At 54.0% G+C, this 27,118-nt stretch overlaps 2 protein-coding genes across 2 annotated transcripts in view; both read right to left on the bottom strand.

Moving 5' to 3' along the window:
* Positions 1-26,428, bottom strand: part of LOC144611831 (spectrin beta chain, non-erythrocytic 4-like) — a 74,756-nt gene extending 48,328 nt beyond the window's left edge. The window contains 9 exon segments of the mRNA XM_078431117.1: positions 3,719-3,865; positions 12,612-12,702; positions 16,435-16,637; positions 18,573-19,329; positions 21,232-21,369; positions 22,445-22,977; positions 22,979-23,316; positions 25,204-25,354; positions 26,129-26,428. Of these exon segments, the coding sequence (XP_078287243.1) occupies positions 3,719-3,865; positions 12,612-12,702; positions 16,435-16,637; positions 18,573-19,329; positions 21,232-21,369; positions 22,445-22,977; positions 22,979-23,316; positions 25,204-25,354; positions 26,129-26,392 (2,622 nt within the window). The 5' untranslated portion in view covers positions 26,393-26,428.
* Positions 26,429-26,702: 274 nt separating this feature from the next.
* LOC144611730 (spectrin beta chain, non-erythrocytic 1-like) overlaps positions 26,703-27,118 on the bottom strand; it is a 27,833-nt gene continuing 27,417 nt past the window's right edge. The window contains exon 11 of the mRNA XM_078430963.1: positions 26,703-26,748. Within this exon, the coding sequence (XP_078287089.1) occupies positions 26,703-26,748 (46 nt within the window). The remainder of the gene's footprint in view (positions 26,749-27,118) is intronic.

The raw sequence follows: 27,118 nt of genomic DNA, 5'->3' as shown, positions 1-27,118 counted from the left end.
TTTGCCCAGCCAATTAACCTACATACCTGCACGTCTTTGGAGTGTGGGAGGAAACCGAAGATCTCGGAGAAAACCCACGCAGGTCACGGGGAGAACGTACAAACGCCGTACAGATGGCAGCCGTAGTCGGGTTCGAACCCGGGTCCCTGGCGCTGTGAGGCAACAACTCTCCCGCTGCGCCACCATGCCGCATGCATGCTTCCTACCCATATCCTCTATGGTTCACCCTCAAAAATCATCAATAAACTCCAATACATCCAGAACTCCGCTGCCCGTCTACTCACCCACTCCCCGACCCGTGACCACATCACCCCCGTCCTCTACAAGCTCCACTGGCTCCCCATCCCCCAGAGAATCCAGTACAAAATCCTCCTCATGACCTACAAAGCCCTCCATAACCTGGCCCCATCCTACCTGACTGACCTCCTCCACAGGCACACTCCCACCCGCACCCTCCGCTCTGCTGCTGCTAACCTCCTGTCCCCCCCCCATCCGGACCAAACTCAGATCCTGGGGGGACAGGGCTTTCTCCATCGCTGCTCTCACCCTCTGGAACTCACTACCTCAAACCGTCAGAGACTCCTCCTCACTCACCACATTCAAAACATCACTGAAGTCTCACTTGTTCAACACTGCCTTCAACCACTGACCGTCGCTCCACCTTATTCTTTCTTTTCTGTTCGTTTATTTCTTTATTTTTATGTTTTATCTAATATGTAAAGCGTCTTTGAGTTTTAGAAAAGCGCTATACAAATGTAATGCATTATTATTATTATTATATATCTATCCAAATGTCCTTTGAAAGTTGTAATAGTATCTGCTTCCATCGCTTTGTTCCAGATATGGATTACCTCCCCAGTGATAAAGTTGTCCTTGAGGTCCTTCTTAAATCTCGACCCTCTTGCCTTAAATACGCCCTGTAGCTTTGCAACCAACTGCCCTGGGAGAAAGACCAAGAGCCTTCACCTAATCTATGCCCTCATTCCATGACCGCCAGGTAATGTGGCCCATGGAAATCAAAGTCATGTAATCCGAGACCCGGGCAAAAACTAAATAGGGCAAGTTCTCAAATATCACAGGATGCCAAATAATACGAAACACCAAAATCAAAAACCAAATCCACATCCTGCCTAACCTAAAGCCCAGAATAATAAAAGCTGAAACATCGCTTATGTGGAGAGGATGGTTTCCACTGGTGGGAGAGTTCATGATCACTTTGATCAGCCAATGATCACATTGAATGGTGGTGCTGGCTCGAAGGTCCGAATGGCCTACTCTTGCACCTATTGTCTATTGACCAGAGGGCACAGCCTCAGAATTATAGGGAGTTTCGTTAGGAAGGAGATGAGGAGGAATTTCTTCAGTCAGAGGGTGGTGAATCTGCGGAATTCATTGCCACAGAAGGCTGTGGAGGCCAAGTCAGTGGACATTTTTAAGGCAGAGATGGATAGATTCTTGATTAGTGCGGGCACCAGGGGTTACGGGGAGAAGGCAGGAGATTGGGGTTGAGAGGGAGAGATAGATCAGCCATGATTGAATGGCAGAGTAGACCTGATGGGCCGAATGGCCTAATTCTGCTCCTATCACTAATGAAAACTGGAATACCAGTTACATAACATGATCCTATGTAACCAAAAAATTAATAATAGAAAAATCTAACACCTGACTTGGTCAGAGAACACTAGTCTCCTGGAAATCCACCCTGCACCCCAGGTAAACTCCAAATTCCAAAACACTGGACGAAACAAAATCAAAATAACCCACAACTCCAAAATGTAAACAGTTCAATTTCCCTTGAAAAAACCAGTAACGCTGAATACCCCATCCCCACCCCCTGAGTGTAACCAAGTGATCCAGCTATCGTTAATAAATCAGGCCCACCAAAACATCTGTGACTTAGAAAAATAGAAACAGAGAAAGTAGGTGCAGGAGTAGGCCATTTGGCCCTTCGAGCCAGCACCGCCATTCAACATGATTATGGCTGATCATCTAGAATCAGTACCCCGTTCCTGCTTTCTCCCCATGTCCCTTGACTCCGTTAGCTCTAGGAGCAATATCTAACTCTTGAATACATCCCGTGAATTGGCCTCCACTGCCTTCTGGGGCAGAGAATTCCACAGATTCACAACTATCTGGGTGAAAATTTGTGACCCCCAACAAAAGTTGGAAACAGAAACTGGTACACAGGCGATTTGAAACTCGGACGGGGATTATTCAGATTAACCAGCGATAAGGCCAGCGATCGGGACCTCTAAATGGCACAAGTCCACCGAAGCAAGAACTTAAATGAGATGGACACAAAAAGCTGGAGTAACTCAGCGGGTCAGGCAGCATCTCTGGAGAGAAGGGATGGGTGACGTTTCGGGTCGAGACTGAAGACTGAAGAAGGGTCTCGACCCATTCCTTCTGATCAGAGATGCTGCCTGTCCCGTTGAGTTACTCCAGCATTTTGTGTCTATCTTCGGTTTAAACCTGCATCTGCAGTTCCTTCCGACACAAGAACTTAACTAACCTCCCATATTGCCCGGACAGGATAGAAATAATTACACTGAGCCCCCAAACTGAAGAGGAATAGTCCGGGTGAAACAGGTTGACAGACTGTGATAACACAGAACCCCAAATAAACCTTGTTCATCCATTCTCTCCCCATCCCTCCTGACGCCCACATCCCCCTGTCTTGTGCACCCTCTGACCACAGATACCAGCACCACCTCATCAACCACTGACTACCAGCACACGCTGGTAAATTGCACCCCAGTTTATTCTTCAACGGTTGAGTTGTTGCAATGACGGATTTGTTGTGCAATTAAAAGCATTATCCATACACACACACCTACGCATGTATATTTATACACATGCACACACACACATATACAATATATATTTAAATCAACAGCAGAATGAAGTGGCAATGAAATGGAGAGTTTAAAAGGCCAGGTGGGCTTCATGCAAGACAGAGACACACACAGACACAGACAGACATAGAGACACAGAGTCACAGAGTCACAGAGTCACAGACACACAGAGACACAGAGTCACAGAGACACACACAGACACACACAGACATAGAGACACAGAGTCACAGAGACACAGAGACACAGAGTCACAGAGACACAGAGACACAGAGACACAGAGACACAGAGACACACACACACACATATATATCTAAATATGCAGCAGAATGGTTGTGGCAATAAAACAGAGGGAGTTTAAAAGGCCAGTTGGGCTTCATGCATGACAGACATAGACACACACACACACACACACACACACACACACACACACACACATATAAATATATATACACAGTGGAATTTGTGGTAATTAAAAGGGAGGGAGTTTAAAATGTAAGTTGGGCATCACGCAACATAGACACAGACACACACACACACACAGACACACACACACACACACACATAACGAAATGAACAGCAGAATGTTGTGGCAATAAAGTGGGGGGAGTTTAAAAGGCCAGTTGGGCTTCACACAACACACACATACACACACACACACATACAGACAGACACACACACACACACACACACACACACACACACAGACACACACACACACACACACACACACACACACACACACACACACACACACACACACACACACACACACACACACAGACACACACACACACACACACAGACACACACACACACACACACAGACACACACCTGCCTCCGCGGCAGTGTCACTGCACCTTACCTTCTCGATCTTATCCAGCCATTCACGATTCAGCAGCAGCTCTGCCATAAACGCCTGGTGCTTCAGCCATTTTTTGTGCGGTTTCTGAGCATCACCGTGTGACGTGTTGTGGACCGTCAGCATCTTCTCATTAATCCACTCGCCCAACTGCAAGGGAGAGAGAAGGGGGTTAGCACGGCCCCTGGCATTGCTGGAGTTGGTGCTGTCAGCTGGAGAATGCTGCAGTCCTTCCTACTCATCCCAGCCTCCTTGACTGACCTCAGCACATTCAGGCGGAGGGAAGGGGGGAGGGAGGGAGGGAGGGAGGGAGGGAGGGATGAGCATTACTGCAGTCAGCCTACATCCCACACCGACACACACACACACACACACACACACACACACTCACGTCACTGTGCTGCATAGCACATGCTGCAGCGGGCTTCAGCCGAGAGCTGTCTCAAGCAGTGTCGAATGCAGCCTCCAGCTCTCCACTCCAACCCCCAGCTCGCCAGGTTTACTCAATGGGGAAGAAACAAACGGCTTTGAGAAAAATGCAGCAGCGGAAATCAAAAACAAAAAGCAGGGACAGGGATGGAGAGTGGTGGTGGGGGGGGGGGGGGGGGGGGAGAGAGGGGGGAAGGAGGGAGTGGAAGGGCTGAACTCAACGCTGCTACACAGTCGGGAATGAAGAGGGGAGGTGCCCGGGGCCAAAGTGACAGTGGGGTGGGAGAGGACGGACACACTTCACATGGGGGGGGGGGGGGGGGGTGGAGAGGGAGGGGAGGGGTGGAAAGATCACCTGGATGGTCAACATGCCCACAGAAGGGGGGCTGGCAATGGGGGGGGGGGGGGGGGGGAGTGGTGAGGGGGGGGGGAGTGGTGAGGGAGGGGAGGGGTACAAAGATCACCTGGATGGTCAACATGCCCGCAGAAGGGGGGCTGGCAGTGGGGGGGTACAAAGATTCCACCTGGATGGTCATCATGCCCACAGAAGGGAGGGGTGGCAATAGGGGAGGGGTGGGGAAGGAGGGGGAGGGGAGAGGGGGGGAAGGGATACAAAGATCACCTGGATGGTCAACATGCCCGCAGAAGGGGGGCTGCCAATGGGGGGGAGGGGGAAGGAGGGGAGGGGTGGAAAGATCACCTGGATGGCCAACATGCCCGCAGAAGGGGGGCTGCCAATGGGGGGGGGTGGAGGGAGGGGAGGGGTACAAAGATCCCACCTGGATGGTCAACATGCCCGCAGAAGGGGGGCTGCCAATGGGGGGGGGGGGGGGGGGTAGAAAGATCACCTGGATGGTCAACATGCCCGCAGAAGGGGGGCTGGCAATGGAGGGGGGGTTTACAGCTTGATAACCAGAAGGGGTGGAGGGCAACTGGAAGGGAGGGGAGGGGGAAGAGCCCAGCAATGGGGAGGGGGTGACACATGGATGGGAGAAGGGGGGGGGGAAGAGGAGATAACAGCTCAGCAATAGAGAGGGGGTGGTATTACCAGCAAACAGGAGGTGAGGAGGGGGCCCTGGCAATTTGAGGGGGGTGGGGGGGAAGGGAGATGACACAGCGTGGCTGATGGGAGAGGGTGGGGGTAAGATAACAGGCCTGCAAGCCTGGGTGGCTGTGTTCCCCATAACTGTGATGGTGTGGGGTGGGGGGGTGGCCCAGCAATGGGGTGGGGGGTATGGCGCCACTTGGCGACTGGATGGGTGAGGGGAGGGGGGGGGAGGGGAGGGGAGAGATAACAGCTCGTCATCTGATTGGGAGGTGGTAGTTCCCGCCAAGTGGAGGGGGCGAAGGGGGGGGGGGTGTTCCCGAGGGGGGGGAGGGAGCCTAGAAATGGGGAGGGGGTGGCACACTTTGGCACCCAAAGGTGAAGGGGGGGGGGGGGGTGTGGGAAGGGAGGAGAGATGACAAGTTGGCAACAGAGGGAGGGGGGGAGGGGGGGAATGAGAGTCGAGCAATGGGGGGGGGGGGGAGGAGGGGGAGAATGAGAGTCCAGCGATGGGGAGGGGGGGGGGGTGGGTGACACAGCTCGGCTGACGGAGGTGGGTGGGGGGTGGGGATTATAATTCACCAACCTTGCCAACCGGGAGGGCACAACTTGGCACAAGGATGGGACGGGGGAGGGGGGGAAGGGAGAGATAGCAGCTTGGCAACCGAAGGGGAGGGGTGGGGGGTGGTGGTTTCCCTGGCAACCGGTGGTGGGGAGTAAGGTGCAGAGCCCAGCAATGGGCAAGTGGATGGCTCAACCTGGCAACTGGATGGATGGGGAGGGGGGAGGAGGGGGGAGGGGGGGGTAAAGAGAGATGACAGCTGGACAACTCGGGAGGGCTGGTGGGATGGCAACTTTGGTTTCCTCCCACCCTCCAAAGACGTACAGGTACGTACTGTGTAGTTGGTCGATTGACTTGGTAAATGCGTGGAAAAAAAATGTCCTCAGCGCGTGTAGGATAGTGTTAGTGTGCGGGGATCGCTGGTCGGCGCAGGCCAGGTGGGCCAAAGGGCCTGTTTCCGCGCTGCATCTCTAAGCTAAACTAAACTGGAGCACACAAAAATGCTGGAGTAATCAGCGGGTCAGGCAGCATCTCGGGAGAGAAGGAATGGGTGACGTTTCGGGTCACCCATTCCTTTTCTCCCGAGATGCTGCCTGACCCACTGAGTTACTCCAGCATTTTGGGTCTACCTTCGATTTTAACCAGCATCTGCAGTTTTTTTCCCTAAACTGGAGCACTTTGCGTTCAACGTTTATAGGAGATATATATACGGGTCGAGTTTTGTGGTACACAGAGGGTGACTGGTGCCTGGAACATGGGGTGGTGGTATAGGCAGATACCACAGTGGCATTTCAGAGACACTTGCAGAGCCACATGGACACGCGGGGATTGGAGGGATATGGGTTATGTGCAGGTAGCTAAGTCTGAAGAAGGGTCTCGACCCGAAACGTCACCCATTCCTTCTCTCCTGAGATGCTGCCTGACCTGCTGAGTTACTCCAGCAATTTGGGAAATAAATACCTGCAGGTAGTTAAGGGTTAGTTTAGGGAAATATGCAAAAAAAGAAATTTCGTTGTTCCTCGGTACAGGGGACAATAAAGTGCCATTGAACCATTGGGAGGAAAAAAAATCTGAAAGACACTGTCCAACAAGATGGTATGTATCTGACATTGAGGCTAGACCAGATAGGACTATGTAAAATTATGAGAGGCAAATACTAGTTAGTTTCATAAGGTCACAAGGAATAGGAGTAGAATTAGGCCATTCGGCCCATCAGGTCTACTCCACCATTCAATCAATAGACAATAGACAATAGGTGCAGGAGTAGGCCATTCGGCCCTTCGAGCCAGCACCGCCATTCAATGTGATCATGGCTGATCATTCTCAATCAGTACCCCGTTCCTGCCTTCTCCCCATACCCCCTGACTCCGCTATCCTTAAGAGCTCTATCTAGCTCTCTCTTGAATGCATTCGGAGAATTTGCCTCCACTGCCTTCTGATGCAGGGAATTAGACAATAGACAATAGACAATAGGTGCAGGAGGAGGCCATTCGGCCCTTCGAGCCAGCACCGCCATTCAATGTGATCATGGCAGATCATTCTCAATCAGTACCCCGTTCCTGCCTTCTCCCTATACCCCCTGACTCCGCTATCCTTAAGAGCTCTATCTAGTTCTCTCTTGAATGCATTCATAGAACTGGCCTCCACTGCCTTCTGAGGCAGAGAATTCCACAGATTCACAACTCTCTGACTGAATAAGTTTTTCCTCATCTCCGTTCTAAATGGCCTACCCCTTATTCTTAAACTGTGGCCCCTGGTTCTGGACTCCTCCAACATTGGGAACATGTTTCCTGCCTCTAACGTGTCCAACCCCTTAATAATCTTATACGTTTCGATAAGATCCCCTCTCACCCTTCTAACTTCCAGTGTATACAAGTCTAGTCACTCCAGTCTTTCAACATATGACAGTCCCACCATTCCGGGAATTAACCTAGTAAACCTACGCTGCACGCCCTCAATAGCAAGAATATCCTTCCTCAAATTTGGAGACCAAAACTGCCATGGCTGATCTATCTATCTCTCCCTCCAAACCCCATTCTCCTGCCTTCTCACCGTAACCTATACTAATCAAGAATCAAGTTGAGTTTGTTGGCATGTGTACTGAGGTACAGTGAAAGGCTTTTGTTGCGTGATAACCAGTCAGCAGAAAGACTATACATGATTACAATTGAGCCATTTGTATACAGATACATGATAAAGGAATAACGTTTAGCGCAAGGTAAAGCCAGCAAAGTCCGATCAAGGATAGTCCAAGGGTTTCACCAAAGAGGTGGATGGTAGTTCAGAACTGCTCTCTGGTTGTGGTGGGATGGTTCAGTTGCCTGATAACAGCTGGGAAAAACTGTCCCTGAATCTGGAGGTGTGCGTTTTCACACTTCTGTACTAGAAAGAGATGTGCAGAGCATTTTTTTTTCCACACAGAGGGCTGTGTGCCTGGAACGTGCTGCCAGGGGTGGCGGTGGAGACAATAGACAATAGGTGCAGGAGGAGGCCATTCGGCCCTTCGAGCCTGTACGCACCGCCATTCAATGTGATCATGGCTGATCATTCTCAATCAGTACCCCGTTCCTGCCTTCTCCCCATACCCCCTGACTCCGCTATCCTTAAGAGCTCTATCTAGCTCTCTCTTGAATGCATTCAGAGAATTGGCCTCCACTGCCTTCTTTTTTTTTCTTTTTTTTAAAAATATTTTTATTTTTGAAAAGCAAATGTACAAATAGAAATAAAAGACAAATTTGTTACAAAGTTCTTACATAGCTTCAATTTTTAAATTTTTAAAGAGAGAAAATAAAAAATAAAGAAGAAAGAAAAAAAAACTATAAACTATTGGGAAGAGAGAATAAATTTTTTTTTAAAAAGGTATAACTATAAAAATTAAAAGAGATAGCTCTCTCTTGAATGCATTCAGAGAATTGGCCTCCACTGCCTTCTGAGGCAGAGAATTCCACAGATTCACAACTCTCTGACTGAAAAACATTTTCCTCATCTCAGTTCTAAATGGCCTACCCCTTATTCTTAAACTGTGGCCCCTTGTTCTGGACTCCCCCAACATTGGGAACATGTTTCCTGCCTCAAACGTGTCCAACCCCTTAATAATCTTATACGTTTCGATAAGATCCCCTCTCATCCTTCTAAATTCCAGTGTATACAAGCCTAGTCGCTCCAGTCTTTCAATATATGACAGTCCCGCCATTCCGGGAATTAACCTGGTGAACCTACGCTGCACGCCCTCAATAGCAAGAATATCCTTCCTCAAATTTGGAGACCAAAACTGCACACAGTACTCCAGGTGCGGTCTCACTAGGGCCCTGTACAACTGCAGAGACAGTTTAAAAGACATTTCAATAGGCACATGGATATGCAGGGAATGGAGGGATATGGGTTCTGTGCAGGTAGATAGGTGTGTGTCTTGGCACCGTGTTCAGCAGAGACCTTACGGGCTGAAGGGCCTGTTCTTGTGCTGTACTAGCCCGCGTCCTTTACAATGGGAAGTTGTGCTTTGCGTACGGTAATTGGCTTCAGAGTGTGGGGCTTTGGAGGAAGAAGGACAATGTTGGGCCAAGTTTGTGAAGCTTCTCGACACTGGCCTTTGGTTCTACGTCGTGACAATGGTGCAAGCCATCGAAGTAGGTAGCAAGGCTTTGGCTACTTGTAGTAAAACTGCAGAGATGGCGGTGCTGGATCGAAGGGCCGAATGGCCTCCTCCTGCACCTATTGCCTATTGTCTAATTGATACGGGCCAAGGTGGTTCAGCGGCAGAGTTGCTGCCTTACAGCACCAGAGACCTGTGTCCGATCCTGACCACGGGTGCGGTCTGTACGGAGTTTGTACGTTCGTCCTGCGACCTGGGTTTTTAATGAGAGGTCCAGTTTTCCTCCCACGCTCCAAAGACGTGCAGGTTTGTAGGTTAATTGGCTTCGGTGAAGTTATAAATTGTCCCTTGCTTGTGTAAGATGGCGCTAGTGTGCGGCAATCGCTGGTCAGGGCGGACTGGAGGGGCTGAAGGGCCTGTTTCTGCGCTGTATCTCCAGACTAAACTTGCAGATCAAAGAAGGGTACTGTCCCAAAACATCACCTATCCACGTTCTCCACGGACACTTCCTGACCCGCCAGTTATTCCAGCATTTTGTGTCCTTTTTCCACAGAGATATCTTAGCCTGATGAGAGATATCCTTCTGGGAAGGAAGGGAGAAGGCTGGTGGGGCCAGTGCTTGTTTAATACATTAAGGCATGAGGGGAAAGATTTAATACGAACCTGAGAGGTGACCTCTTCAGAGAGTGGTGGGTATATGGGGGGGGGGGGGGGGGGGTGTATGACAGAGGAGGTAGTAAAGGCGGGTACTATAACATTTAACAGACACTTGTGTAGGAAGGAACTGCAGATGGAAACATAGAAACAAAGAAAAATGTGTGCAGGAGGAGGCCGTTCGGCCGTTCAAGACAGCACCGCCATTCAAGATGATCATGGCTGATCATCCAAAATCAGTACCCCGTTCCTGCTTTCTCCCCATACCCCTTGATTCTGTTAGACCTAAGAGCTAAATCTACCTCTTGCCAACATCTAGTGAATTGGCCTCCACTGCCTTCTGTGGCAGAGAATTCCACAGAGCCACAACTCTCTGGGTGAAAAGGTTTTTCCTCATCTCAGTCCTGAATGGCCGACCCCTTTATTCTTAAACTGTGCGACCCCTGGTTCCGGACTCCCCCAACACCGGGAACATTTTTCCTGCATCTAGCCTGTCCAATCCCTTAAGAATTTTAGATGCTGGTTTACCCCGAAGATAGACACAAATTGCTGGAGTAACTCAGCGGGTCAGGCAGCATCTCTGGAGAGGAGGAATAGGTGGCATTTTGGGTTGAGACCCTTTGTCGGGTTGGACACTAGGATAGGTACGTGGATCGGAAATATTTTAGAGGCACATGCACAAAATGCAGGCAAATAGGACTAGGTTAGATGGGGCTAGGGTTGCCAACTGTCCCGTATTAGCCAGGACATCCCGTATTTTGGGCTAAATTGGTTTGTCCCATATGGGACCACACTTGTCCCGTATTAGGCCCGGACACTGTAGGCCCGGACACTGTAGGCCCGGACACTGTAGCCTGGGGGCCACAGTAGTCCCGAACAGTGTAGGCCCGGGCGCCGGCTAATGGAGGTTGCATGGCAATCCACTTCCCGGCCCGGGCAGTCGCCATTGCTGGAGCGGGAGCACGTGGCCGCTGGCTGTGTGAGGTCACGCGGGGCGCGGGGCGGTGACGTCACCCTTTGTCCCTTATTTGGGAGTGAGGAAGTTAGCAACCCTAGAAGGGGCATCTTGTTCGGTTTCCTGGCTGCATGTCTCTCTGACTGAAAATAGGCCAACATGCCTGATAAATTAACGTACGTGCCACACGTGGCTGGAAAATGAAATAATGACATTTAACTTTTACGAGATTAGATACACCATGCCGACACATAGCGTCACAAAATGGCACATATTGAGGGTCTGACACAGTTTATTAATTCTTTGCTGGCTACAAGCAAGGTGCCAGATGGCAGAGGAGGGTATATTTAAGAGAGGCAGCAGGGATAAGCCACATAACAACAGGCATGCGCGTCTAAAAGAGGCCGAGAAATTATTGGAAAAGATTTAAAGGCAGGATTCGTCTGCATTTGGAGAGACAAGGGTTAGTTGAGGACCACTAGCATGGTTTGAAGGGTCTCGACCCGAAACGTCACCCATTCCTTCTCTCCAGAGATGCTGCCTGTCCCGCTGAGTTACTCCAGCTTTTTGTGTCTGTAACCAGCATCTGGAGTTCCTTCCGACACACCAGCATGGCTTTGCTGAGGGAGAGGTGGTGCCGGTCGAACCCGATTGAACTTGTTATGGAGGGGATTCAGAGTATTGATGAGGAGCAGTGGGATCGATGTTGTGGATAAGGACTTAAATATGTTCTTTGTTAACGTCTAACATAGGAGACGAGTCCAAAAGGCTGTTGTTGTTGTGGCAGCAAGGTGGCGCAGCGGTAGAGTTGCTGCCTCACACCGCAAGAGACCCAGGTTCAATCCTGACCACGGGTGTTGTGTGCACTGTACCCCAGTGTTACACACACACACAGACCCGTCCCCACCAGTACTGTACCCCAGTGTTACACACAGACCCTTCCCCACCGGTACTGTACCCCAGTGTTACACACAGACCCTTCCCCACCGGTACTGTACCCCAGTGTTACACACAGACCCTTCCCCACCGGTACTGTACCCCAGTGTTACACACAGACCCTTCCCCACCAGTACTGTACCCCAGTGTTACACACACACAGACCCTTCCCCACCAGTACTGTACCCCAGTGTTACACACAGACCCTTCCCCACCAGTACTGTACCCCAGTGTTACACACAGACCCGTCCCCACCAGTACTGTACCCCAGTGTTACACACAGACCCGTCCCCATCAGTACTGTACCCCAGTGTTACACACACACACACACACACACACAGACCCGTCCCCATCAGTACTGTACCCCAGTGTTACACACAGACCCTTCCCCACCAGTACTGTACCCCAGTGTTACACACAGACCCTTCACCACCAGTACTGTACCCCAGTGTTACACACACACACACACACACAGACCCGTCCCTACCAGTACTGTTCCCCAGTGGTCACTGTACCCTTTACAGCAACGTGGACATTTATGCACCTGCACCAACACGTACCAAATATTCCAACTCATCCCATTTAACGCACGCTCAGAGGGTGATAAGTTGTACTGATAAAATATGCCTTGATGGCAATACCACCGAAGGCATTTATTTTGTAGCCAACAAATTATTTCTGCCTCTTCCCTCAGCTCTGTCAGGAGAATATCTTGGCACCAACCTCATGACAACTCTGGAGAAACCGCTGCAGCTCCCACTGATCGCTCAGATGCACCAGCCACTCGTGGGCAAGCTTGTAGTTGCTCTGGCTCCTGTTAACAAGAAAGTTTCGTTTAGTGTTAGTGTCCGTGTGCGGGGATCGCTGGTCGGTGCAGACTCAGTAGGTATCAGGGCCTGTGGTGAATCTGTGGAATTCATTGCCGCAGACAGCTGTGGAGGCCAAGTCAGTGGATATTTATAAGGCAGAGATAAATAGATCCTTGATTAGTTTTGTTTAGAGATAACAAGCCCTTAGACCCACTGAGTCCGCACCGACCAGCGATCCCCGCACACGAACACTGTCCTACACCCACTAGGGACAATTTTTTACATTTATACCAAGCCAATTAACCCACACATCTGTACGTCTTTGGAGTGTGGGAGGAAACCGAAGATCTCGGAGAAAACCCACGCAGGTCACGGGGAGAACGTACAAACTCCGTACAGACAGCACCCGTAGTCGGAATCGAACCCGGGTCTCTGGCGCTGTGAGGCAGCAACTCTACCGCTGTGCCACCGTGCCGCCCTTTAGTTTAGTGTAGTTCAGCATCACATCTACCACATTGGTGACACTTGGCTATCTTTGATACTTGGCTGCCTTTATCTTGCACTAAACGTTATTCCCTTATCGGGTGTCGGGGGTTATGGGGAGAAGGCAGGAGAATGGGGTTGAGAGGGGAAGATAGATCAGCCAAGATTGAATGGCAATGGAGACTTGATGGGCCAAATGGCCTAATTCTGTTCCGATCACTTATGAACATGAAGTGGTAATGTATTGTTTAAGAATAAGGGGTAGGCCATTTAGAACTGAGATGAGGAAAAACTTTTTCAGTCAGAGAGTTGTGAATCTGTGGAATTCTTTGCCTCAGAAGGCAGTGGAGGCCAATTCTCTGAATGCATTCAAGAGAGAGCTAGATAGAGCTCTTAAGGATAGCGGAGTCAGGGGGTATGGGGAGAAGGCAGGAACGGGGTACTGATTGAGAATGATCAGCCATGATCACATTGAATGGCTGTGCAGGCTCAAAGGGCCGAATGGCCTCCTCCTGCACCTATTGTCTATTGTGATACTTGTACTGAACTATATACAAAAATGAATTTCACTGTACCTCGTAACATGTGATGAGTAAAGTACCATTGCACAGCCAGGCAACACAGTAAGACCAGATAGACACCAAATGCTGGAGTAACTCAGCGGGACAGGCAGCATCTCTGGAGAGAAGGAATGGGTGACGTTTCGGGTCAAGACCCTTCTTCAGACCCAAAGTTTGAGGTTCTTCAGTCTGAAGAAGGGTCTTGACCCGAAATGTCACCCATTCCTTCCCTCCAGAGATGCTGCCTGTCCCACCGAGTTACTCCAGCATTTTGTTATAGTTTGCTGCAGTTGTATAGGGCCACACCTGGAGTATTGTGCGCAGTTTTGGTCTCCTAAATTGAGGAAGGACGTCCTTGCTATTGAGGCAGTGCAGCGTAGGTTCACGAGGTTAATCCCTGGGATGGAGGGACTGTCATATGAGGAAAGATTGGAAAGACTGGGCTTGTATTCACTGGAGTTTAGAAGGATGAGAGGAGATCTTATAGAGACGTATAAAATTATAAAAGGACTGGACAAGCTAGATGCAGGAAAAATGTTCCCAATGTTGGGGGAGTCCAGAACCAGGGGCCACAGTCTAAGAATTAAAAGGGGGTGGGCATTTAAAACTGAGGTGAGAAGAAACCTTTTCACCCAGAGTTGTGAATTTGTGGAATTCTCTGCCACAGAGGGCAGTGGAGGCCAATTCACCGGATGAATTTAAAAGAGAGTTAGATAGAGCTCTAGGGGCTAGTGGAATCAAGGGATATGGGGAGAAGGCAGGCACGGGTTACTGATTGTAGATGATCAGCCGTGATCACAATGAATGGCGGTGCTGGCTCGAAGGGCCAAATGGCCTCCTCCTGCACCTATTTTCTGTTTCTATGTGTCTATCTTCGATTTAAACCAGCATCTGCAGTTCCTTCCTGCACAGCAAGGATGAGGTCTGAAACATAAAAACAGAAAGTAGGTGCAGGAGGAGGCCATTCGGCCCTTCGAGATAGCACCACCATTCAATATGATCATGGCTGATCATCCAAAATCAGTACCCCGTTCCTGCCTTCTCCCCATATCCCTTGATTCCTTTTAGTCAAGTCAAGTCAATTTTATTTGTATAGCACATTTAAACACAACCCACGTTGACCAAAGTGCTGTACATCAGTGCAGGTACTAAGAAGCGAACATACAATGGCACACAAACATAACAGCACATACATAAACTATTCGCAGCACCCCCTCAGAGGGCCTCAAACGCTAGGTAATAGAAGTACGTTTTGAGCCTGGACTTAAAGGAGTCAATGGAGGGGGCAGTTCTGATGGGGAGAGGGATGCTGTTCCACAGTCTAGGAGCTGCAACCGCAAAAGCGCGGTCACCCCTGAGCTTAAGCCTGGACCGCGGGACAGTCAGTAGCCCCAAGTTTCACCCTAAGAGGTAAATCTAACTCTCTCTTGAAAGTCTGCCCTATCTTTAGACTTCAAACTTTACACTGAGTGGCCTAACTCTGCTGCGCTGTGACCTAACTCTGCCGCGCTGAGTGACCTAACTGCTGCACTGAGGCCTAACTCTGCTGCGTTATGGCCTAACTCTGCTGCGCTGTGGCCTAACTCTGCTGCGCTGAGTGGCCTAACTCTGCTGCGCTGAGTGGCCTAACTCTGCTGCGTTATGGCCTAACTCTGCTGCGCTGAGTGGCCTAACTGTGCTGCGTGCGCTGAGTGGCCTAACTTTGCTACGCTGTGGCCTAACTCTGCTGCGCTGAGTGGCCTAACTCTGCTGCACTGAGTGGCTTAACTCTGCTGCGTTATGGCCTAACTCTGCTGTGCTGAGTGGCCTAACTCTGCTGTGCTGAGTGGCCTAACTCTGCTGTGCTGAGTGGCCTAACTCTGCTGCGTTATGGCCTAACTCTGCTGCGTTATGGCCTAACTCTGCTGTGCTGAGTGGCCTAACTCTGCTGCTCTGAGTGGCCTAACTCTGCTGCGTGCGCTGAGTGGCCTAACTCTGCTGCACTGAGGCCTAACTCTGCTGCGCTGAGTGGCCTAACTCTGCTGCACTGAGTGGGCTAACTCTGCTGTGTGCGCTGAGTGGCCTAACTCTCCTGCACTGAGGCCTAACTCTGCTGCTCTGAGTGGCCTAACTCTGCTGCACTGAGGCCTAACTCTGCTGTGCTGAGTGGCCTAACTCTGCTGCACTGAGGCCTAACTCTGCTGCGCTGAGTGGGCTAACTCTGCTGCGTGCGCTGAGTGGCCTAACTCTCCTGCACTGAGGCCTAACTCTGCTGCGCTTAGTGGCCTAACTCTGCTGCGCTGAGTGGCCTAACTCTGCTGCGCTGTGGTCTAACTCTGCTGCATGCGCTGAGTGGCCTAACTCTGCTGCGTGCGCTGTGGCCTAACTCTGCTGCGCTGAGTGGCCTAACTGTGCTGCTCTGAGAGGCCTAACTCTGCTGCGCTGAGTGGCCTAACATTCTGCTGAGTGCGCTGAGCGGTCTAACTCTGCTGCGCTGTGGCCTAACTCTTCGCTGAGGCCTAACTCTGCTGTGTGCACTGAGTGGCCTAACTCTGCTGCGTGCGCTGAGTGGCCTAACTCTGCTGCATTGAGGCCTAACTCTGCTGCATTGAGGCCTAACTCTGCTGCGTGCACTGAGTGGCCTAACTCTGCTGCGCTGAGGCCTAACTCTGCTTGCCCACGTGAATGGAGGCAAGCTGCGGCTGCTTCTGCTACCTGGTGATGATGGAGTCTGTCTGATCTTTGATCTTGTCCATGTAGATGTTGCCGCCTTTGACCAGATGCTCCCCGGAGTCCACCACCGTGTTGATCTTCTGCAGGTTTATCTCCAGGGTCACCAGGAAGTCGCGGTGCTTCTTGATGGCTGCCTCGGCTCCTGCCACGGACGCGGGCAGCTCCAGCTGAGCCAGCCGGGACTCCTGCACGGAGACACGGTAAACCAAGCGGCTGAGGTGAAGGTGGAAGCAAAGGCAACGCTGGTGAACCTCCTCCCCAGCCCCCCAACCTCCCACCCATTTAGTTCAGCTCCCAAGTTACCACAGTGTAAGTGAAGGCATCACAAAATGGTGGAGTAACTCAGCGGGTCAGGCAGCATCTAGGAGAGTCTGAAGAAGGGTCTCGACCCGAATCGTCACCCATTCCTTCTCTCCTGAGATGCTGCCCGACCTGCTGAGTTACTCCAGCACTTTGTGAATAAATACCTTCGATTTGTACCAGCATCTGCAGTTATTTTCTTACACTAGGAGAGAAGGAATGGGTGACTTTTCGGGTCGAGACTGATCAGTCTAGATTTCGAGACACAGCGCAGAAACAGGCCCTTCGGCCCACTGGGTCCGCGCCGCCCAGCGATCCCCGCACATTAACACTATCCAACACCCACTAGGGACAATTTTTACATTTTATACCAAGCCAATTAACCCACAAACCTGCACGTCTTTGGAGTGTGGGAGGAAACCGAAGATCTCGGAGAAAACCCACGCAGGTCACGGGGAGAACGTACAAACTCCGTACAGAGGGCGACCGTAGTCGGGATCGAACCTGAGTCTCCGGCGCTGCATTCGCTGTAAGGCAGCAACTCTACCGCTGCGCCACCGTGCCGCAGAGTCTGAAGGGTCCTGACCCCAAACGTCACCCGTTCCTTCTCTCCTAGATGCTACCTGACCCGCTGAGTTACTCCAGCATTTTGTGATACCTTCGATTTATACCAGCATCTGCAGTTATTTTCCTACACAACAGTGTAAATAAAGATGTTTTAATGCTCATTACTGGCCCTTGTGGTGCTGGCCTTGGTGAGGTGGGGGTCAATGCAGAATCTCTGGCTGTTGAGGAAGGATTGGGGGAGGGAGAGGGACCGGCAGGGTAGGGGTGGAGGGGCAGGGGGTAGGGACAGGCAGGGTAGGGGTGGAGGGGCAGGGGGGAGGGACCGGCAGGGTAGGGGTGGAGGGGCAGGGGGTAGGGACAGGCAGGGTAGGGGTGGAGGGGCAGGGGGGAGGGACCGGCAGGGTAGGGGTGGAGGGGCAGGGGGGAGGGACCGGCAGGGTAGGGGTGGAGGGGCAGGGGGTAGGGACAGAGGGGATGGGGTAAAAGGAGGGGTAGAAGGCAGGGACTGGAGTTGGTGAGGGTGGGAACGATGCCAGGGTCTGCAGGCAGAGGCTCTCCTGGCTGTTGAGGACTGATTTGGGGGAGATGGGGTAGGGACCGGTTAGAGGGGTGTGTGGTAGGGACGGGCTCAACTGGCTGTTGAGGACGGGTTGGGGAGAGGGGTAGGGTTGCCAACTTCCTCACTCCCAAATAAAGGACAAAAGGTGACGTCACCGTCCCGCGCCCCACGTGACCTCACCCAGCCAGCGGCCATGTGCTCCCGCTCCACCAATGGCGGCCGCCCGGGCTGGGAGGGGGGTTGCTAAGCAACCTCCGTTAGGTGCCGCTTGGGCCTCCGGGCCTACACTGTCCGGAACTACAGTGTCCGGGCCTACAGCGGCCCCGGGCCTACAGTGTCTGGGCCTACACTCTCCAGGCCTACTCTCTCCGGGCCTACACTCTCCGGGCCTACACTCTTCGGGCCTACAGTGTCCGGGCCTACAGTGTCCGGGACTACAGTGTCCGGGCCTACAGTGTCCGGGCCTACAGCGGCCTCCGGGCCTACAGTGTCCGGGCCTACGAAGGCCCCCGGGCCTACAAGGGCCCCCGAGCCTACAGTGTCCGGGCCTACAGTGTTCGGGCCTACAGCGGCCCCCGGGCATAATACGAGACAAGGGCATTTCCGTACGGGACAAACCAATTTAGCCCAATATACGTGATGTCCCGGCTAATACGGGACAGTTGGCGACCCTATGTGGTAGGGACGGGCTCACCTGGCTGTTGAGGAAGGCCTCGGCCTGCCTGACGTCGCGTAGGAAGAGGTGGTAGACGTGTGCCTGGAGCAGGGCCTCCTGTCGCCGGTGCCACACCTGCTGCAGCTTGTCCCAGCCCAACTCCAGCTTGGCCAGCCACTGCTGGATGGAGCGCAGCGGTAGCTCGGCCTGGCCCAGCGCCAGGGGCTCCCTCACGGCCAGGATGCGGCGGTAGTCCTCCTCCTTGCGGCCCATCTCCTCCTTCAGGGCCTCGTGCTGCCGCAGCAAGGCCTCGGCCTGGCCCAGCGACGCGGGCAACTCCTCGGACAGCGCCGCCCCCTGGGTCCGAGCCAGCCACGACAAGAAGCCGTCCAGGTCCTGGATGAACTGCTGCAGCTTCCCCGCCACGCTGAGCGAGTCTTCGCAACCCTGCAGCGCTCTCTTCAGCTGCTCCCACTCCTCGCTGATCTCCTCGAACTGGACCAAGATGTCCATGGCCTGGCCCGGGTGCACGGAGGCCAAAGCCTCGGCCTCCAGCTGCAGGCCAATCAGCTTGGGCTCGAGGACGGTCAAAGCTCCCTCCATGGTGGACAGCTTCCTCTGCAGGGCAATCACCCCACCAAAGTCATTGACCAGGCCCTGTGTGGACTCAATCACCTTCCTCTTCTCCCTAATCTGGCTCTTGATCTCCTGACACTCCAGCAGGTAGCTCTGAACGCACAGCAGCGAGTTCATCGTCTCCTTCTTGTTCTTCACCAGCCGAAGGATCTGACCCCACCTGGAGGGAGGACACACGCGGTTAGCCTTTTTAAAAAATATATACAAATACTTTTATTCAGAAATCAAAAGCAAACATACAAAAGGATAACACTATCAAAACTGCCTTTGTGCAAGGTTACAAAACCACAGCCATCTATATACTAAAACTCTCGTTTGTTTGTTCCTGAACCACAAGCAAAACGGTACATGATAGCGTGACAATTCTAGGCCCACCTTACTCACCGTCATCTCTTTGGTGCTAATGGAAGAAGTTTCATTGAAATCGGTGTTATATTTTTAAAGTTATTCACATTGTAAAGTTTAAATCTATCTCCTAGGGAGGGTGGGGGGAGGGAGGGGGAGGGTGGGGGGAGGGAGGGGAAGGGGGGAGAGGGAGGGGGAAGGAGGGAGAGGGAGGGAGAGGGTGGAGGGAGGGAGGGGGGAGGGAGGGAGAAGAGGGGAGGGGGGGGGGAGGAGAGGGTGCTGCACCAATGCAGGAGAGGTTTGGGCCCAACGGGTCCACTTGGTCGAGTCAATTTCAAAATACCGTCATCCTCGTCAGTAATACACTGGGCCCCCACCCCCGCACGGCAACCAGCGTTCACGGAAGACCTCCAGAGTCCCAGTGGACACCGCCTGTTCCCTCTCCAGGGACACGTGGGCATGGACCTAGGCCCGGAAAAAGGGGCAGGCAGCCGACCCCAGTGCGGCCATCGACTACCTGCTGCCTGGACCCGCCAACAGCCATCTTGGCCGCGTGGTTAGCCTTGCCAATGGTTTTCGTCCGCCCAAAACAGCCGGGATTCAAGGCCTTGTGCTACCTTTTCCTACTTAGCCATTTTTTAGTTCAGTTTAGTAATACAGCGCAGAAACAGGCCCTAGTCCGTGAGTCCGTGCCGACCAGCGATCCCATAGTTAGAGTGTTTTTTTTAAATCAGAATATTTGGCATCTCAGATTATGATCAGATTGATTGCCCTCTGGGAGAAGGCAGGAGAATGGGGTTAGGAGGGAGAGATAGATCAGCCATGATTGAATGGGGTTGCAGACTCGATGGGCCGAATGGCCTAATTCTGCTGCTATGAATTATCTTCTTCCAGTTTTTTCACCCAATTCCCATTCCAAAAATAATCCTCACGATGTTTAGCAGCAGATCCCAGGTATCAGTTCAGTTCGGTCATGAATGCATCAAAACACTCCTCGAGTTTAGTTTAGAGATACAGCGCGGAAACAGGCCCCTCGGCCCACCGAGTCCATGCCGACCAGCGATCCCCGCACACTAACACTATCCGAACACACACTAGGGACTATTTACATTTACACCAAGCCAATTAACCTACACTTTGGAGCGTGGGAGGAAACCGGAGATCCTGGATAAAACCCACGCAGGTCACGGGGGAGAACGTACAAACTCCGTACAGACAGCACCCGTAGTCGGGATCGAACCAGGGTCCCTGGCGCTGTGAGGCAGCAACTATACTGCTGCACCACCGTGCCGCCCATAAACGTCACAAAACACTCACAAGCACTATAGCGCATGTGTGCACATCTAAGTCACACCTGTACCAAACACGCCACACGCACATATACACCCGCACACGCATGCACACATACATCCGCACACACATGCACATACGCACACACACACACACACATATATGGATGCACACATGCACACACAGGTACGGATGCACACAGACACATGTATGCACACATGCACATGGATGCACACAGACACATGTATGCACACATGCACACACACACACATGGATGCACAGACACACATGTATGCACACATGCACACACACACGAATGCACACAGACACATCTATGCACACATGCACACACAAAAATACAGATACACACAGACACATATGTATGCACACACACACACACCTGCACACACACATAGGAAGGTGTTACCTGCTGTTAAGATGGTCCTGGCAACTCATGACCTCAGTGGCACTAGGGTGCCCGTTCTCCACCAGTTGTTGCACGATTTCATTCACTTCCACAACTCGGGACAACATGCTCTTCATCTCCTGTTCCAGGCTCTCGAACCTGACGTCACAACAATGATTAGTTCAGTTTAGTTTAGAGACACAGCGTGGAAACAAACCCTTCAGGCCGCCGTGTCCGCGCCGACCAGCGATCCCCGCACACCAGCCCCATTCCGTGCGCGGGGGACAATTTACAATTTACAAGGGCCAATTAACCTACAAGCCTGCACGTCTTTGGAGCGTGGGAGGAAACCGGAGCACCCGGAGAAAACCCACGCGGTCACGGGGAGAACGTGCAAACTCCACACAGACAGCACCCGAGGTCAGAATTGAACCCGGGTCTCTGGCGCTGTGAGGCAGCAACATGTGGTCACAGGGAAAATGTCAATGCAGTCAGCACCCGAGGAGTGGATCAAAACCAGGTCGTTGGTGTCGTGAGGCAGTTTAGTTTAATTTAGAGATACAGCGCGGAAACAGGCCCTTCGGCCCACCGGGTCCGTGCTGACCAGCGATCCCCGCACACTAACACTATCCCACACCCACTAGGGACTGTTTTTACATTGCGGGTGTACATGTGCGAGTGGTCGAGAGGGGGGAGAATCAGCGGTCCCACCCGCTGCGCCGGTCCCACCCACCCTCCCACCCGCTCGCCCACCCACCCGCTCGCCCACCCACCCACTGCGCCGGTCCCACCCACCCACCAGCCCACCCACCCACTGCGCTGGTCCCACCCACCCACCCACCCGCTCACCCTCCCATCCGCTCACCCACCCACCAGCCCACCCACTGTGCTGCTCGCCCACCCACCCGCTGCGCTGCTCGCCCACCCACTGTGCTGCTCGCCCACCCACTGTGCTGCTCGCCCACCCACCCGCTGGCCCACCCACCCGTTCGCCCACCCATTCGCCCACCCACCCGCCCGCTGGCCCACACACTGCCCGCCCACCCACCCACTGTGCTGCTCGCCCACCCACCTGCTGCGCTGGCCCACCCACCCGCTGGCCCACCCACCCGTTCGCCCACCCACCCACCCATTCGCCCACCCACCCACCCGCTGGTCCCACCCACCCACCCACCCACCCGCTGGCCCACCCACCCGCTGGCCCACCCACCCACCCTCTGTGCTGCCCGCCCACCTCTGCTGCACCAGCTCCAGGTCCTCCAGGTTCTCGGGGATCTCCATGCGGAGCAGCCACTGCTCCTTCTGGTCGATCCAGCGCTCACAGGCGTTGACTTGGCCAAACATGCGGTAGACGGCCAGTGCGTCCTGCAGCCACTGGCGACGCAGCCCCGCCACCTCGCTCACCTCGCGGTACAGCGCCTCCACCTCAGCCACCCGGCCCCGCACCTCCTCCAGCTCACTGTAGCCGGGGGCCAGCCCGTCCGCCTGGCCGCCCAGACCCTGCACCAGGGGGCGCTGCTGCCTGATGTCCTCCTCCAGCGCCCGGTGCTTCTTGGCCAGCGATTGGCTGGAGTACTCGTCGTGGCCAAAGTCGTCGCTGGACACGATGCGGTAGACGTCCTGCAGCCACACCTCCAGGTCGGCCATGTCCGCCTTGAGCTGGAAGAAGCTCAGAGCCTCCTGGAGATGCTGCAGGCGGAGGGTGGACAACTCATCCAGCTTCTTCCACTGGACCCTGACCTCCAGGATGCGCTCCTGGATGTTGCCCCGTGCCGAAGTGCCTCTCGGCCAGGATGTGCTCGCCCTTGGTGATGGTCTGGGTGAGGAGGCCGCAGCGCCCGCCCAGCTCCCCGGCCAGCGCCCGCTGCTTGGCCAGCTGCAGGGTGACGCTGCTCACGTCCTTGCCCAGGTGGGGCGAGGAGATCACCCGCTGCTTCTCCTGGATCCAGCTCTCCGCCTCCTCCATCTCCTGCAGGAAGGCCCAGAGGCACTGCGAGCCCTCCAGCGCGGCGCGGCGGTGGCCCGACAGCCTCTGCAGCTCCGCCACGCAGCTGTCCACGTGCTGCACCCTGTTGCAGATCACCTGCGGGTCGCACGGCTGGTAGCCTGCGGGCAGAACAGACTGGCGTCAGCATCAACGCAGCGCGGTAACTGGCCCCTCGACCCACCGAGTCCGCGCCGACCAGCGATCAGTTCTACCAGTGGGCAGATCCTAACGGGACTTGTACAGGAGTTGGACTACCCCCGCCCCCACCATGTCTCCACTGTCTTGTGTGCATGCCACACGTACAGTCGGCAAGTCGTTGGTTCCAGCGGCTTAGGGCTTGTCTACCGAGCACGGCTCGGACTCGCTGGAATTTAGAAGATTGAGGGGGGATCTTATAGAAACTTACAAAATTCTTAAGGGGTTGGACGGGCTAGATGCAGGAAGATTGTTCCCGATGTTGGGGAAGTCCAGAACAAGGGGTCACAGTTTAAGGATAAGGGGGAAGTCTTTTAGGACCGAGATGAGAAAGTGTTTTTTCACACAGAGAGTGGTGAGTCTGTGGAATTCTCTGCCACAGAAGGTAGTTGAGGCCAGTTCATTGGCTATATTTAAGAGGGAGTTAGATGTGGCCCTTGTGGCTAAAGGGATCAGGGGGTATGGAGAGAAGGCAGGTACGGGATACTGGGTTGGATGATCAGCCATGATCATATTGAATGGCGGTGCGTACAGGCTCGAAGGGCCGAATGGCCTACTCCTGCAGTTATTTTCTATGTTTCTATGAAGCCTGGGTTCGGCGGATTGCGCGGTGGAAACCACCAGAAGGTTTAACGGGCAGAAAGACGATCCCAGCAAAGCGCCGCGGAGCGCAAACAGGGCAGAGCGAGACACGTGGGCCACTTCTGACCATCCACTGCATCCCGACCCCCTGTCCCCAGCCGTCCCGACTACGTCATGTCACTGGAACCCCATAGGCCGGGACGGGAGAGTGAGGCCGACGATCTGGGCAACTCCCCCCTCACTTAAACCCAAGTCAAGCGCAAGTCAGGACTTCAACCCCATCCTGCACACACCCGGGACAATTTGCAGAAGGACAATTAACCCACTCACTCGTGATTGGCGTCTACTCGCACGCCCATCCCCACGACACCTCCACCTCCACCACGGTCGTGGTGCCATCCACACCATTCCTGGTCGGCACAGTGGAGCTACTGACTGCTGACCCGGCCTGGGTAGAGTGGTTGTGGAGAGGACGTTTCCACTAGTGGGAGAGTCCAAGACCAGAGGGCACAGCCTCAGAATCAAAGGACGTACCTTTAGAACGGAGACTAGACCAAGTGGACCCTTTACCCTTTGGGCCTAAACCTCTCCTGCATTGGTGCATACCCTCTCCCCACCCCCTTCCCCCAGCCCTCTCCACCTCCCCTACCCTCCCCCCTGCCCCTCCCCCCTACCCCTCCACCCTCTCCTCTACCCCTCCCCTCACCACTCTCCCCCTCCCCCCTCCCCCTCCCCTCCTCCCCTCCCCCCACCCCTCTCCCCATCCGCCTCCCCCCTCCCCTTCCCCTCTCCCCCCACCACTCTCCCCTCTCCCCTTCCCCCCTCCCCCCACCCCTTCCCCTCTCCCTCTCCCCCCACCACCCTCCCCTCTCCCCCTCCCCCCTCCCCTCCTCCCCTCCCCATCCCCCTCCCCCACCCCTCTCCCCCTCCCCTCCCCTCTCCCCTTCCTCTCTCCCTCTCCCCCCACCACCCTCCCCTCTCCCCATCCCCTCCTCCCACCCCTCCTCCTTCCCCCCTCTCCATCCCCCTCCACCCCCCTTATCCTCCCTCCTCCCCCTTGTGATCAGCTATGATCACAGTGAATGGCGGTGCAGCCTCGAAGGGCCAAATGGCCTCCTCCTGCACCAATTTTCTATGTTTTTTCTATGTTTCTATGTTTACTCCAGCATTTTTGTGCCCTTTTCTCCGGTGTGAACCGGTATCTGCGGTTCCTTCCGACACAAACTGACCCTCTGTCTGCGTGAACTCCAGAGCTGTGGTATTCAAGGCTTTCAGGCGCTCTGACTGAACCGAAATGTCCGCTTCCAGGAGACTGTGCTTCTGCAGCAGGTCTTCCACTTCCAGCAGATGTTTGCCCAGCTCCTTGACACACAGCTGAACCTGGAGATCGTGTCAACAGAGGGAACGAGGAGGTTATTCAGTTCAAGCAACCAACACATCCAGCTTCAACATCACTGCCCATTGACACTCTGCGTTTGGTTTAGTTTACAGACACAGGCCCTTCAGCCCACCCAGTCCGTGCCGACCTGCGATAACCCGTACACTAGTTCCACCCTGCGCACACCCGGGACAATTTGCAGAAGGACAATTTGGGCGGCACGGTGGCGCAGCGGTAGAGTTGCTGCCTTTCAGCACATTCAGCTCCGGAGACCCGGGTTCGATCCTGACTACGGGTGCTGTCTGAACTAAAGGTGTGGAAACGCACACCTCCCCACACCGCTCTCCCCACTCTCCCCGCCCCACACTCTGCCCCATCTCCCCCCGCCCCCACCACTCTCCCTCTCTCTCCCTGCCCCCCCCTCTCTCCGCCCCACACTCTCCCCCCTCTCCCCCTGCCCCCCTCTCCCCACTCTGACCCACTCCCCCCCACCGCTCTCCCCACTCTCCCCGCCCCATCTCCTCTCTCCCCCCCCCACCGCTCTCCCCACCCCGTCTTCCCTCAGCCCCCTCCCGCCCACCACTTTCCCTGCCCCCCCTCTCCCCGCCCCACTCTGCCCCCATCTCCCCTCACCCCTTCCCCCCCACCACTCTCCCCCCACTGCTCTCCCCCTCTCTCCCTGCCCCCCTCTCGCCCTGCCCCCCTCCCCCCCCACCACTCTCCCCACTCACCCTGCCCCCCTCTCCCCACTCTGACCCCCCCGTTCAGACCCTCACCTGCATCCCCTCCATCCAGTCGATCATGTGGACCATCTCCTGGAAGATGTTCTGCAGGGCGAGGTTGAGCTGGAGGCGTGTGCGGCGCGCGGTTAGCGTCTCCTGCAGGAAGGCCCAGAGCCTCTGGATGTTGTCCCTCTGGGCGGCGATGCGCTTGATGTCGTAGTAGCCCTCGTCCTGCAGCTCCCGGGCCAGCTCCGCGATCACCTGCACCCGCTCCTTGTACGAGCTTACGTCCGCCTCGATCGCCTCGTGCTTCTTCATGGCGGCCTCCACTGCCGCAGGTCGTAGCCAAAGTTATCCTGGAATCGGGTCACAAACAAAGGTACTAGAGGAGCAAGATGGACCACTCAGGCGGGGAGGGTCACTACCAAAGGTACTAGAGGAGCAAGATGGACCACTCAGGGGCAGCATTACCAAAGGTACTAGAGGAGCAAGATGGACCACTCGGGGAGGGGAGGGTCACAACCAAAGGTATTAGAGGAGCAAGGTGGACCACTCGGAGAGGGGGGTCTCAACCAAAGGTACTAGAGGAGCAAGATGGACCACTTGAGGATCGTCTCAACCAAAGGTACTAGAGGAGCAAGATGGACCACTCGGGCAGGACACAACCAAAGGTACTAGAGGAGCAAGATGGACCACTCGAGTTGGGTCACAACCAAAGGTACCAGAGGAGCAAGATGGACCACTCGGGCAGGGAACAACCAAAGGTACTAGAGGAGCAAGATGGACCACTCGTGGAGGGGGGTCTCAACCAAAGGTACTAGAGGAGCAAGATGGACCACTCCGTTGAAATCGCCTATACTGAAGTGTAGTACGCAAAGGAGCGTAACGTCCACCATTTTAGTAAGCAAAACCCACCGTTCGCTCTGCCTCTCGCAGTGTAATCAGTGTTTTGGGCGAACAGTATGTGTGATGATACCATTAAAATGCAGAATATATCTCATCTATCAATTCACACATTTTTGTTATTTTTCTTTTTAAATGTTT

This window comes from Rhinoraja longicauda, chromosome 41 (genome assembly GCF_053455715.1).
Source record: "Rhinoraja longicauda isolate Sanriku21f chromosome 41, sRhiLon1.1, whole genome shotgun sequence".
In the NCBI taxonomy this organism is placed as follows: domain Eukaryota; kingdom Metazoa; phylum Chordata; class Chondrichthyes; order Rajiformes; family Arhynchobatidae; genus Rhinoraja; species Rhinoraja longicauda.
The sequence above is the reverse complement of the archived record's forward strand: the minus strand, read 5'-3'. Positions and strand labels throughout refer to the sequence as shown.